The sequence below is a fragment of the Myotis brandtii genome, unplaced genomic scaffold (assembly GCF_000412655.1).
Source record: "Myotis brandtii unplaced genomic scaffold, ASM41265v1 scaffold1464, whole genome shotgun sequence".
Lineage (NCBI taxonomy): Eukaryota > Metazoa > Chordata > Mammalia > Chiroptera > Vespertilionidae > Myotis > Myotis brandtii.
The window spans coordinates 244,026-258,470 of NW_005355263.1; the positions used below are offsets into that span (position 1 = coordinate 244,026).

The window sequence follows — 14,445 nt, forward strand, 5'->3', positions numbered from 1 at the left end:
TTCTTTCTGTTAGCAGTTCTTGACAGTGTGGTCTCTTGGAAGACAAGCAAGGTGTACTTGACAGTTGTCTCTGGACATAGGAGAGCTCCACTCCTGGATGACACAGCCCTAGTACAGTCAGACTTCTGCTTTTCTCAGTGGAATGGAAGGGATGTTGAGTTTGCTTTAAATGCAGTTTTCCAGAAATCACCTTAATAGTTCCCTCCCCCCAGAATCATAGCTACCTAAGAGATTCCTAATTGTCTTCTGTTATAGATGTTTTGTGCCTAGGATTTTTCTGTCAAAGTTTATGGAAGACTAGAGGCCCGGTGCACAAAATTTGTGCATGGGGGGGTGGAGAGGGAGGTCCTTTCAGCCCAGCCTGCACCCTCTCAAATCCAGGACCCCTCGGGGGATGTCCAACTGCCGGCTTAGGCTGGTCCCGGGGATCGGGCCTAAACCGGCAATCGGACATCCCTCTCACAATCCTGGACCGCTGGCTCCTAATCACTCACCTGCCTGCCGGCCTGATCGCCCCTCACTGCCTCTGCATGCTGGCCTGGTCGCCCCTAACTGCCCCCCCCTGCCAGCCTGGTCGCCCCACGCAGCCTGCTTGTTCAGTCATTTGATCATCCGTCACTAACGTCCTTGCCGGCCTGGTCACCCCATGCATCCTGCTTGTTCACTCATTTGGTTGTCCCTCACTACCCCCCCACCCCCACCCTGCTGGCCTGGTCACCCCATGAAGTCTGCTTGTTCAGTCATTTAGTCATGCCTCACTAACCCCCCTGCCAGCCTGATCGTAGGCAGCCATCTTGTGAGGGCATGGCAGTCAATTTGCATATTACCTCTTTATTATATAGGATGATTAAAGCTATTGACAAATGGAATATTTTATATTCATCTACTAATTTATTTGTGCTTTATTTGGTTTCTTTTATCCTCACACATACTAGTTTTAAAATATGCTTGTTCCTTATTGACATTGGCTAGCTTAAATTAGCTGTTTTTATATTCTGATCTTAGTTTCCTGCAAATTCTTTTTTGCACACTATACTTAAAAAATATAACCATAGCTGTGGTTAGACTAAAAGAGAAGGTAAACAAAAGGTAAATGGAGGGGGGAAGTAGCAAAGAAAAATGAAGCAAGAGTAAGGGAGAAATGAACAAATAGAAAAAAGGGTTGTTATCTTCTCTTTGTGATTGTGATGTCCTGGGGCTTTCACAGTTCTGTAAGTTGTTTGAGGGAGCAGCCACTTATGCTTTTGCTTTGTCAGTGCTCACCTGTTGGAGATATATGGATTTTTTTCCATAATCACATATTTGTTCAAGTTAGATGATGTTGACAACAAAGTTTTGGATAGAGACATGCCAACAAAGCTCTTGGACCTAATAGCAAGACTCTGGACAACTAGATTTGTCTACAGCAGCGGTTCTCAACCTGTGGGTCGCGACCCCTTTGGCGGTCAAACGACCCTTTCACAGGGGTCTCCTAAGACCATCCTGCATATTAGATATTTACATTACAATTCATAACAGTAGCAACATTACAGTTATGAAGAAGCAACGAAAAAAATAATTTTATGGTTGGGTCACAACATGAGGAACTGTATTTAAAGGGCCAGAAGGTTGAGAACCACTGGTCTACAGAGATGTTTCCCTTATGTTGATTAACATGTTCACAACTGTCCTCAGTGGATATTAACTACCATCTCTTTTGTATTGTGCACATGAACTGTGTAAATTGGGTGTTCCAGGAATCAGACTCTGAGACAAAGACAGTGCAAAAAATGTATTGATGAGCAAACAGTACATTTGGAATAATTGTAATAAAAATGACAGTGTTTCTAGTGTCTGTTCTATACTGTTGACAGTCTAACAGAAAAATAGTAACATGCATAAATAAGTGGTTTTTAAAATAAGACAAATGACCAATGAATATGAAAAAATATTCAAATTAAATAATAGTGAGAAAAATGCAAATTAAAATAATATTGGAATATTAGTTTATACCCAAATTTTTCAACCTTACTACTATTGACATTTTGAATGTGATAATTCTTTGTTGTGGGGTCTGTGCTGGCATTGTAGAATGTTAGAAACATCCCTAAAGTCTGTCCATTAGATACAGTAGCTCCCCTGCCCTCAGTTGTTAGTCAAAATGTTTTCAGATATTGGCAAACGTGCTCTAGAAGGTAAAATAAAAGATAGCAACCATACCTGTTGCTGGTAGGAATGCAGGAAAGTGGTACATTAAAGCACTTCAGCCTTTTTGGGGGAAAGTCTGAGTGGTTTTGAAATTAAAAATATGTAAACCTTTTGATTTAGCAATCCTATTACTGAGACTAGAGGCCCGGTGCATGATCCGGGCCTGGGAGGGATGTGGGAGGTTGGCCAGCTGGGGAGGAACTGCAGGAGGGCTCCAGGGCGTGCCCAGCCCATCTAGTTCAGTACCCATCGGCCAGACCCCAGCAGCAAGCTAACCTGCCAGTGCACCAGCCCTGGTGGTCAGTGCACATCATAGCAACTGGTCAACCGGTCAACTGTCTGGCCCCTGGTGGTCAGTGCACGTCATAGCAAGCAGTTGAGCGGCCTTAGCATATCATTAGCATATTACACTTTGATTGGTTGAATGGACAACTGGACACTTAGCATATTAGGCTTTTATTATATAGGATTATCCTGCTCTACTTAAAACCCTTAAATGGTGCAAGCAACTTGCACCATTCAGGTAAATGACCATTCTGAACACCTTCCTGTTTTTCTTCTGTCAGTTTATCATTTAAGCACTGTGATCTGAATCTATTCCTGACTATTGGTAAGTATTTAATAATTGTTTCCTCTCGTTTTAGAACTCTCTTGATAGAGCCCAAGCAGCCAAGAACAAAGGCAACAAATACTTTAAAGCAGGGAAATATGAACAAGCTATTCATTGCTATACAGAGGCGATCAGTCTGTGCCCTACAGAGAAGACTGTTGACCTTTCCACATTTTATCAAAACAGAGCCGCTGCCTTTGAACAGTTGGTAGGTATCCTAGGTTGTTTTTTCTGGGTTTTTTATTTCTCTTTATTTGTATTATGTTTCAGATAATGCCACTTAAATAAATCTAATGACTTTTTTGAAGTTTTCTTGAAATTAAAGGACTTTTGTTTTTATATCCTTTAATTACATAAGTTTTTTAAGAACAAATTTTAGTTTTGCTTGTTTAAAATGTAATCCAAAGTTATATATATCCGATTTTATAAAATTAGACAGTACAGAAAGCTAAAGTTTCTGGTGACACTATTCTCAACAGTTTGAGGCTGTTTCTTAAACTTTTTGTCTCAATATATGTAGTAGCAAAAGTGGGGGTTAGAGGAGGGGGAGGCCTTGGCTGGGTAGGTCAGTTGGTTAGAACATCGTCCTGATAAGCCAAGGTTGTGGGTTCGATCCCTGGTCAGGGTACATATAAGAGTCAGTCAATGAATGCATAAATAAGTGGAATAGCAAATCAATGTTTCTCTCTTTCTCTCAAATCAGTAAATATAAAAATAAAAAAGACCAAAGATGAGTTCCTATTACACATGTTGTTTGCAACATATTTTTTCAGTTACCACTATATCTTGTATAGCTTTTCATAACATATGTAGATCTGTTTCATTTTTTTAAAAGGCTGTATGTAGTAGCTGTTGTATGATTGTATAATGGAAAACATCTCACTATTGTTGAACATTTGGATAAGTTTTTGTGCATACTTTTGGGAGATAAAATTCTAGAAATTGAAATATAAAAAGATAGCATCAATATCTATTTTCAACAATAATGTGAGCAGTGAACATGCTTGATTTTCAGTATTCTTGCTGACTGATTATCACTCTTTTTTTATTTAATATATTTTTATTGATTTCAGAGAGGGAGAGAGAGAAACATCAATGAGGAGAGAGATCATCAATTGGCTGCCTCCTACATGTCCCCTACTGGAGATCGAGCCCCCAAACCAGGCATGTGCCTTGACTGGGAATCGAACTGTGACCTCCTGGTTCATATGTCAACACTCAACCACTAAGCTACACTGGCCAGGCTGATTATCAGTCTTAATAATATTTGCCACTCCTGTAGAAGAAAAATACTGTCTCATTACTTTAATCTGCAGTTTTTGAGATGTTGCTGAAGTTGACCATCCTTTTCTATGCTTATTGGGCATTTGTATTCTCTGTGTTTATTTGTTCAACCAAATTTTATTAACTGTGTCATATATGGAAGGTTACTATGGCAGGAGCTGAGTCTATATAAAAGCAAGTAATTATGCATAGAACTTTATAGCTAAACAATGAACTACTAAATGACATTTTGCTAAATGCTTTGAAAGACACATGATTCTATAATAGGGGAATGACTGGAGATGGAATTGGTGCATAGAAAAGTGGGGAAGAGAGTATTACAAATAGTGGAAACGCTATGTGTAATTTGAGGCAGGAAAGAGTTTGGTGTGATTAATGAAGTATAAAGGATCCTGGAATATAAAGAGATGAAATTGGGAGAAATAGCAGAGGCCAGATCAAGCAAAGCCTTGCAGTAGTGAAGAGTTTGGATTTGATTCTGAGTATAATGGGAAATATTTAAGGGTTTTAAGTAGAGTAGGAACATCATCTGTTGCTTTTGCCATTCTGTCAAGACTATATTGGAGGAAGGCAAGGGTGAAGGCAGGGAGACCAACTAAGGATGTTGTAGTAGCTTAGATGAGCCATGAAGGAAAGCTGAAACCCAACAGCATTGGATGTGAAGGGTGAAGAGAAGCAGGAATTTTAATAACAGTGGGTTGGGAAGGCATGAGACAGCTAAGTAGACAGTTGACTTGAAAAATGTCTATTTTAGGAGAGTGGTTTGGGCTAAAGCAATAAAGAATCATTTAATTTTAGATGTTATGTAATACCAGAACAATAGATGTGATCACCTAGGGCAGTGGTCGGCAAACTCATTAGTCAACAGAGCCAAATATCAACAGTACAACGATTTAAATTTCTTTTGAGAGCCAAATTTTTTAAACTTAAACTATATAGGTAGGTACATTGTTATTAATTTAATTAGGGTACTCCTAAGCTGGCCTTTGCTAAAAACGTCCTCAATCTGAGGGGTCGACCTCAGCGAACGTACCCCCACTTCTTCTAATGCCACTTCTTCAGAATAGACTCGCCCAGGCTGAAAACCGACTTCTGCGCATGGGCCATGAAGTTTCAATCGCACTGTACTTGCACGCCCGCACGTGGTATTTTGTGGAAGAGCCACACTCAAGGGGCCAAAGAGCCACATGTGGCTCGCGAGCTGCCGTTTGCCGACCACTGACCTAGGGAAAACGATGAGGCCTTGACTAATTCCAGCATGTAGAGATCAGGTAGAGGGAGAATTTAGTGAAGGAAATTGTGAAGGAGCAGCCAGTGAGGTAGGTGAAATCAGTTAGAGTGGCAACTCTTTTGAGTTTGGCAGTAAAGAGGAGCTGAAGAATGGGGTAAAAGCTGCAGGGATTTATGGAATCAATGGAGGGTTTTTAAAAGCTGCTCATGGGAATGATTCAGTAGAGGGGGCAGATTGATGGAGAGGTAGAATGGCTAATAGAGTGGAGTCCCTAAAATGGAGAGAGTGCAGATCCATAAGTGGAGGGTTGGCCTTTGATAAAGAAGGGCGCTTCCTCAGTTCTAGCAGGCAGGAAGAAGAAGATATGGGCACATAGATGCAGGAAGGTTTGTAGATTTGGTGGTAGAAAGTTGGCCTAAGTATGTCCTTTGCCTAGTGTTTTTAAAAATCAGTTTATCTTTTTTTTTCTTTTATTGTTTAAAGTATTACATGTCTCCTTTTTCCCCGGATAGACACCCCCCATCCACTCCCACCCCCGAGGGCAAGCCCCACCGCCCTAGTGTCTGTGTCCATTGGTTATGCTAATATACAAGCATACAAGTCCTTTGGTTGCTCTTTAACTCCCTCCCCTGCCCCTTGTCTCTGGATCTATTTTTGTTCATCAGTTTATGTTGATCATTATATCCCACATATGAATGAGATTATGTGATATTTATCTTTCTCTGACTGGCTTATTTAACTTAGCATAATGCTCTCCAGTTCCATCCATGCTGTTGCAAATGGTAAAAGTTCCCTCTTTTTTATAGCAGCGTAGTATCCCATTGTGTAGCTGTACCACAGTTTTCTTATCCACTCATTTGCTGATGAGCACTTAGGCTGTTTCCAAATCTTAGCTATTGTAAATTGTGCTGCTATGAACATAGGGGTGCATATATCCTTTCTAATTGGTGTTTCTGGTTTCTTGGGATATATTCCTAGAAGTGGGATCACTGGGTCAAATGGGAGTTCCATTTTTAACTTTCTGAGGAAACACCATACTGTTTTCTACCGTGGCTGTACCAGTCTGCATTCCCACCAGCAGTGCAAGGGGGTTCCTTTTTCTCCACATCCTCGCCAGCACTTGTTGTTTGTTGATTTGTTGATGATAGCCATTCTGACAGGTGTGAGATGGTACCTCATTGTTGTTTTGATTTGCATCTCTCGGCCTTCTGTACATCCTTGCTTATCTTTATTACAGATATTTATTTGAGCTATAGATATTCTTGATATGTATTGAAAATACTTTTTTCTGTTGTCAGACTCTTAACACTCAGCCTGTTAAATTTGGAAAACTGATTTCTGTCAAACAGTGCTTTAGTGTGACTTAAAAAATACTTTCAATTGCAGCAAAAATGGAAAGAGGTGGCACAAGATTGTACAAAGGCTGTTGAACTTAATCCCAAATATGTGAAAGCTCTCTTTAGACGTGCAAAAGCCCACGAGAAGCTAGACAATAAGAAGGAATGTTTAGAAGGTGAGGATATTTTTGTGTTTCCATGTGAAAATTAATGGTTTTGTAATCATTGGTAAATTTATATGAAACTCTGCCTGTAAGTAGAGAAATTAGTTGTATTTAAAAGTTCAACTCTTTTCCAATTGAGACTTTGTTTTCTGGTTTAAACTGAGATAGCTGATATTTGAGTATTGTCTCTGTTCAATTATGGAATTAAATGATTATTATGATTTGGATTTAATACACCATACATTTTAAACTTGGCAACTAATGAGCATCAGTGTAATTCCATGAGTAAAAAATCAGGAGTTTTAGTAAGTGGTAGTTTTTCTAAGATTCTACATGTTTTCAGTTAATATCGTATATAAATCTGAAATAATTTTGAAATGACTCATTAAAAGAAAACTTTTTTTGCCCTCAGTATTTTTCAAACATTATTTTATACCCAATTAGAAATTATGTAATTAGTACATAGCATGAAGTGAAACTGCCATTCTTAGTAAATACTGTAAATATTCTGGTACCAAAATTTCAATTATAGTATAGACCACTGGGTTTTTGTTTGTTTGTTTGTTTATTTTTACAGTACATTTGTGTTGGTATTTTTAAAATATATTTTTATTGATTTCAGAAAGGAAGAGGGAGAGATAGAAACATCCATGATGAGAGAGAATCATGGATCAGCTGCCTCCTGCAAGTCCCCCATAAGGGATCGAGCCCACAATCCGGGCATGTGCCCTTGACCGGAATCGAGCCTGGGACCTTTCAGTTCGCAGGCCAATGCTCTATTCACTGAGCCGAACCAGCCAGGGCTAGACCACTGGGTTTTAAAGTACATTCTTCTGGGTGACGTGGAGCTAAATTAAAGTGTAATTTCTACCATCTAAAATTGTTTTCCACTGCACGTTTAAATCTTACATAATTAAAAACATAAAACACTCAGAAGATTTGCCCATAATTATTATTTGTTTAAAAAATATATATTATTTTATTGATTTCAGAGAAACGAAGGAGAAGGAGAGAGAGAGAGAATCATCCAATTGGCTGCCTCCTACATGCCCCCAGTGCCTCCTACACGCCCCCTACTGGAGACTGAGCCCGCAACCCAGACATGTTCCCTAACTGGGTATCGAACCATTACCTCCTGGTTCATGGGTCGATGCTCAACCACTGAGCCACACCAGCTGGGCTAGCCATAATTATTATTTTTTTTAATTTATTTTTATTGATTTCAGAGAGGAAGGGAGAGGGAGAGAGATAGAGAAACATCAGTGTTGAGAGAGAATCATTGATGAGTTGCCTCCTGCACGCCCCCCACTGGGAATCGAGCCTACAACCCAGGCATATGCCCTTGACTGGAATTGAATCCGGGACTCCAGCCCGCAGACTGATGCTCTATCCACTGAGCCAGACCGGCTAGGGCTATAATTATTTTTAATAGTATTATTACTTAAAAGTGCCGTTTTATTTATAAAAACCTGCATTACCAAGTGAGAGTGGTTTATAGAGCATTTTAGAAAAATTTGAAGTTTTATGGCAGTGATGGCGAACCTTTTGAGCTCGGCGTGCCAGCATTTTGAAAAACCCTAACTTAACTCTGGTGCCATGTCACATATAGAAATTTTTTGATATTTGCAACCATAGTAAAACAAAGATTTATATTTTTGATATTTATTTTATATATTTAAATGCCATTTAACAAAGAAAAATCAACCAAAAAAAATGAGTTCGCGTGTCACCTCTGACACGCGTGTCATAGGTTCGCCATCACTGTTTTATGGTGTCATGAACTTTGGTGGTGGGTGGAAGTGTATTGCTTTGGAAAAGAGAATTCTGAGTTTTGAATGAAATCTTGAAGTTATTCATAGATAATTTATAAAGAGGAGGTTAAATGGATTATAATAGGAAAAATGGGATGGGAAAAAGACATTGAAATTGGCACTAGCCAGGCTTTTGGGAGCATAATAGCAGAAAGACTTCTTTGGAGAAGAGAGGATTTGGAATTACAAGAAACTGAGTTCAGAAAAAGGCAACAGCCATTGTTTTAGTACTTTGAATGAAAAGTTAGTAGATTAAGGAATCACTGATCTTTTAAATTGCAAACTAATATATCTTGGAACTATGGCATGACCAGATGAAAATGGTATTTTGAAGTATATTTAATTGAGAGCCTTGGCAAGATGGCTCTGGAAATAATAACTCTGAGGCCTATAAAAAAGACCAGATGTGAGAGCGCCTCCTTATGTTAATTTAGCCTATAGTTACTGGCTCGAAGAGAATGCTCCTGAATTCGTTTTATTTGCTATGTAAAATGTTAGTGCAGTGCGAAACATCACAAATCATGCACTACAGTCTCTTTCACTTCCAGGTGAGGAAAGTGAATCCCATGGAAGTGGAGTGACTTTCTGAGCTTTGAGTTTGGTCATAGAAAATATAAAATAAAATTTAGGAATCAATTTATTGGAAATGAAATTGATAGCCACATACAGCTATGAATTTAGTTTCGCTTTCTGTGGTAAGATTGTGCCCATTTGATGCTGCTAATCATCTTCACAATAATTTCATACTTTTATTTTTCCATTATTTCTAGACGTCACTGCTGTGTGTATATTAGAAGGGTTCCAAAATCAACAAAGCATGCTGTTAGCTGATAAAGTTCTTAAACTTCTTGGAAAAGAAAAAGCCAAAGAAAAATACAAGGTAAATTAATCTGAGTTGGTTAATAGAGGGTGAGTATACATTGTGAGTGGTCATTTCTAATATAAGCTTGAGCGTGATGGTAATGATGACTGCAATTAGATCTGGATTATATTTATTTTTCCTTTTAACTTGGTATTTTGTGGCTTATCTTTTTTAAAATAAGAATGTAGACTGTGTCCAATATTTTACCTGGAGAACATTGAAAGAATTTGTCTATATTAGGAATTGTCAAATGACCCACAGGCCAAATCTCATCTGCCATTTGTTTTTATAAATGTTTTATTGGAACTCAGCTGCTCACACATTATTTTTGGCTGCTTTTAAGCTACCACAGCAGAGTCAAGTGGTTGTGACAGAGGCTGTCACAAATATTGACTAAATATTTACTCTCAGGCCTTTTACAGAAAAAAATTGCCAATTCCCGTTTTATATCATTAAAGTTTTTAAAGTTGTACTATATAAGTAGCTATTAATTTTAAGCATTCAGTAATAGATAGTTTAATTCAAGAAACATTTATTGACCAAAGTTCCATAGTGGGCATTTTAGAAGAGTGGATACAAAGACTGGTCCTTGCCCTTACAGAATTATAGTTTAGTGAGGGAAACCATGATAAGTATAAAAGGCATCATATGGTTGAGTGCCAGGGAAGAATGTGAGTAGAGTGGTGTGGGAGTACCACAGTCATCATTAAATATCCCTAGAGATTTTCTGCTAAAAGTCAGTAATTTAACAGTTGTTCCTTTTTTCTTTAATAATAACTCGATTTTTTTTTAAAAAATTAATTTTAACAAGCTGTGTATATTTTTAACTTACCATTTTCAAATATTAGCTGAGTTAAACAGTTAAAACAGGTTTCATCATGGTAGAACTTTCATATGCTCAGATGAGTTATGAATCTAAGAGGAATATAGATGTAGTGGTTCTCAGTCTCTTTAAACTAATGATCCTTTGTCTCTCATTGAGCACTTTATAGAACTGGTGTTCCTTAAAACACTGTAAAATGCAAATGGAATCTTAAAGTAACCTGGTTTTTTTGTGTTTACTTATTAATACTAGTGACCCAGTGCACGAAATTTGTGCACATTAAAAGGGAATTAATTAGAGGAAATATGTTAATATTGCTATTTGCCCTTTCTCTATAATAGAAGTGTCAGAGATGAAAGAAAATTAGTAAAATGTATATGAAAATCTTCCTCCTGTTAGAGTTTGGGGCACACCACGGGAACCAGAGTCAAGTCCCCGCCCACCCACATGTGCCCCAAAATCGCATAAGACCCAGACCCAGCCGGCCCCACCCCCGTCAAGCCCCACTGAGTGGGGGGCATGGCCTTAGGTTGTCTGGCCTGGCACTGGGGCAGGGGGCGCGCCTTGAGGTCCCCTGGTCCCGGGCCAGAGGACATGGCCTTGAGGTCCCCTGTCAAGCCCTGCCAGGCGGGGGGGTGGGGAGGGGGCGGCCTGAGGTCCCCTGTCAAGCTCCACCAGGCGGGGGGGTGCAGCCTCAGGTCCCCTGCCCTGGCCCAGCGCCACGCAGCCTCAGGTCCCTGCTGATTGCTCGTTAAGGGAACTCGGCCTCCACTGTGGGTGCAGCTATCTTGTGTTATGGAAACCCCACCTCCGCTGTGGGCACTGCCATCTTTGTGATGGTCAATTTGCATATTCCCTCTTTATTAGATAGGATGTCATTTCTCTTTGGATCTCACATTCAGGCTTATAAATCTTTTCTCTTTTTGTCTCTCTAATATGGAAATTTTGTCTTTCTCAAACTCAAAATTTATTTCCATCAAGATTTACTTTTAAAAAATATATTTTTATTGATTTCAGAGATGAAGGGAGAGGGAGAAAGAGATAGCAACATCAATGCTGAGGGAGAATCATTGATTGTCTGCCTCCTGCACACCCGCTACTGGCAATCAAGCCAGCAACTGGGGCATGTGCCCTGACAGAGAATCAAACCCTAACCTCCTGGTTCATTGGTCTGTGCTCAATCACTGAGCCCCACCAGCTGGGCAATGTGTACTTTTAAAAGCATCTTTCACAATCCTCCTCACACCAGCCTCACCTAGTAATCATATGCTTGTCTTTTTGTAGGGAGGAGGGTACATTTCTCCTAAATTGATTACAAAATTTTTACTCTATAATACCAACCATATATTAGGCTTCTTAGTTAAATAAAATAAATGTTCTAGCTCATTTACTTCTTTCAAGAGATAGTTGTATATATAAGTGGCCTTCAATGTTTATCAAATATAATTCAAATCAGATCAGTTTGCAACTTGTAGAAGTGAAGAACCACTAACTCTAAACTTGCAGGAATCACACAGCAGCCTCCGGTTCCTGCACAGTACATGTGGAAATGAGATTCCTTACAAGTAATTGCAAGTTTTGAGCCTGTTACTTATTATAAGATTTTAGAAGTTAGTCTGTTTGTTTTTACGGGTTCTGCAAACCTTGCATTGACCAAAGAAAGAGAACATTTCCTGAATCTTCCAATAATATGATCAAGAATTTGGGAATTTAGTCTGCTTCCCCCACCATTGTTTGTGCAGGATTCTGCTTAGCATCCTTCCCATTATGGAGTGTTCTTTTGAATAGTAAAAGGATTAGGTATCACCAAATGTAAAGAGGCACAGTCTAGTGAAGCTAATAGGGATTTTTATTCATAACCCTTTTTTTCATCTTGCAAATTGTTTTTTTTAATATATTTTTATTGATTTCAGAGATGAAGGGAGAGGGAGAAAGAGATAGCAACATCAATGCTGAGGGAGAATCATTGATTGTCTGCCTCCTGCACACCCGCTACTGGCAATCAAGCCAGCAACTGGGGCATGTGCCCTGACAGAGAATCAAACCCTAACCTCCTGGTTCATTGGTCTGTGCTCAATCACTGAGCCCCACCAGCTGGGCGTACATGCCCTTGACCGGAATCAAACCTGGGACCCTTGAGTCTGCAGGCCAATGCTCTATTCACTGAGTCAAACCAGTCAGGGCAACAATGATATTTGATATACATTTTAAAATACTATATTTTCATTTAAAAAATTTTTGGTTGAATTTTGTGCATAAAGGATCCAATATATGTTATGAGAGCCCTTTGGCTGTTACTTCCTCTTCTCTCTTCTTTTAAAACTTTATCATCTTAGTTGTACTACAAGGAAAAACAGAATACTCCTATAATTATGAGATTACGAGTGAGTTTGCCATGCCAAAAAGCAATAATTTAAACAGGAAATGTGATCCCATCTGGCTTTCAATTGGCACCTACTCTAATGGAGATGTTCAGATGAAGTACAGAGGACCAATGAAGGCCCATGGGATGTGGACTTTACATGTCAACGCATTTGTAAGACATGGTCTATGAGTGGTAAACTGGGATGCTAGTCTTCTAGGACAGGGACCAGAAGGATATCATTTTAACTCAGCAGTTATTTGCCTCCTGGGTTCCAGATTTTACCTTCTTTTACTTTTAGTGAATGGTGTGTATATATATATTTCAGAGAGGAAAGGACTTGAAGGGAGAGGGAGATAGAAACAATACAACAATAATGAGAGAGAATCATTGACAGCCTGCCTCCTGCATGCCCTACACTGGGGGGATCAAGCCCACAACCCGGGCATAGGCCCTGAATTGAACCACCTCCTGGTTCATAGGTCGACGTTCAACCATGGAGCCACGCTGGCTTGGCTAATGAGTGGTTCTAAGGTTCTTAACATTTTACATCTTTGGAGAGGGGAAATGTTCTCACTTAAAACCTGCTTTGAACAGCTAGGGCTGACAGCTTTACCATTTCTGCTGTCTTTTGGTATTGAACCTAATATTCCTCAGTTATTTAAAGAAGAGATTCCAATTTTTATGTCATTCTCAGTGTTGTATAATGTATGGTTTTTTGGTTTGTGTTTTCTCATTTTGATGTGTTTAAACATAATTAAATTTCAGAATCGTGAACCTCTGATGCCATCTCCACAGTTTATCAAATCTTACTTCAGTTCTTTCACGGATGATATAATTTCTCAGCCCATGCTTAAAGGAGAGAAGTCTGATGAAGATAAAGACAAGGAAGGGGAGGTTTTAGAAGTGAAAGAAAAGTAAGTGTGTTAAGTATAGTATCTGCTTATTGTTTTGAGGGAGATTTTATATATATATGTATAATATGTTTCAATGATTTCACACAGAGAGGAAGGGAGAGAGAGAGAAACATCAATGATAAGAGGCAATCATTGATTGGCTGCCTTCTACACATCCCCTGCCGAATCTTAGATGAATCAAGCCCTGACCAGGAATCGAACTGTGACCTGACTCTTGGGTCGACTCAACTACTGAGCCACACTGGCTGGGCTGGGAGAGATTTTTTGGTTTTGTTTTTTTAAGAAATATATTTTTATTGATTTCAGAGAGGAAGGGAGAGGGAGAGAGAGATAGAAACATCAAAGATGAGAGAGAATCATTAATCGGCTGCCTTCTGCATGCCCCACACTAGGAAATCAGGCCCACAACCCGGGCATGTGCCCTTGACCAGAATCGAACCTGGGACCCTTCAGTCCACAGGTCGACACTCTATCCTCTGAGCCAAATCAGCTGGGGCTTGTTTTTGTTTTTTACATGCATAAATGGGGCTCTGACTCATCTAAAAAAAATGTAAATATCCTGATAGCATTGTTATAATAAAAATACTTCTCTTCTCACATGTGTCTATTACATCCTGAGAGTTATTTCGCTGGTGGTTTAAGGTTTTACTGGCAGGAGTTTGCCCTGCTTTTAGGGTCCTGGTGATATTCTCAAGAGAATTCCCAGTGAGTGAGGTGATCAACTGTATTCAAATAGGGACACTAACTTGAAAATTACTATGTAGTTGAATATCCAAATGTTTTAGTGCTGGGAAGTTTATAATTTATAAACTGAGATGCTTAGGAGTACCCAAAAATGACTTTCTTCAAGGTTTTTT

General features: G+C 39.3%; 1 protein-coding gene across 1 annotated transcript in view; it reads left to right on the forward strand.

Annotated features, from left to right (window-relative positions):
* TOMM70A (translocase of outer mitochondrial membrane 70 homolog A (S. cerevisiae)) overlaps positions 1 to 14,445 on the forward strand; it is a gene marked incomplete at its 5' end in the record, with an annotated part of 33,903 nt that continues 19,458 nt past the window's right edge. Inside the window, 5 exons of the mRNA XM_014535595.1 lie at positions 1 to 111; positions 2,832 to 3,005; positions 6,699 to 6,825; positions 9,395 to 9,504; positions 13,440 to 13,588. Coding sequence (XP_014391081.1) covers positions 1 to 111; positions 2,832 to 3,005; positions 6,699 to 6,825; positions 9,395 to 9,504; positions 13,440 to 13,588 — 671 coding nt within the window. The remainder of the gene's footprint in view (positions 112 to 2,831; positions 3,006 to 6,698; positions 6,826 to 9,394; positions 9,505 to 13,439; positions 13,589 to 14,445) is intronic.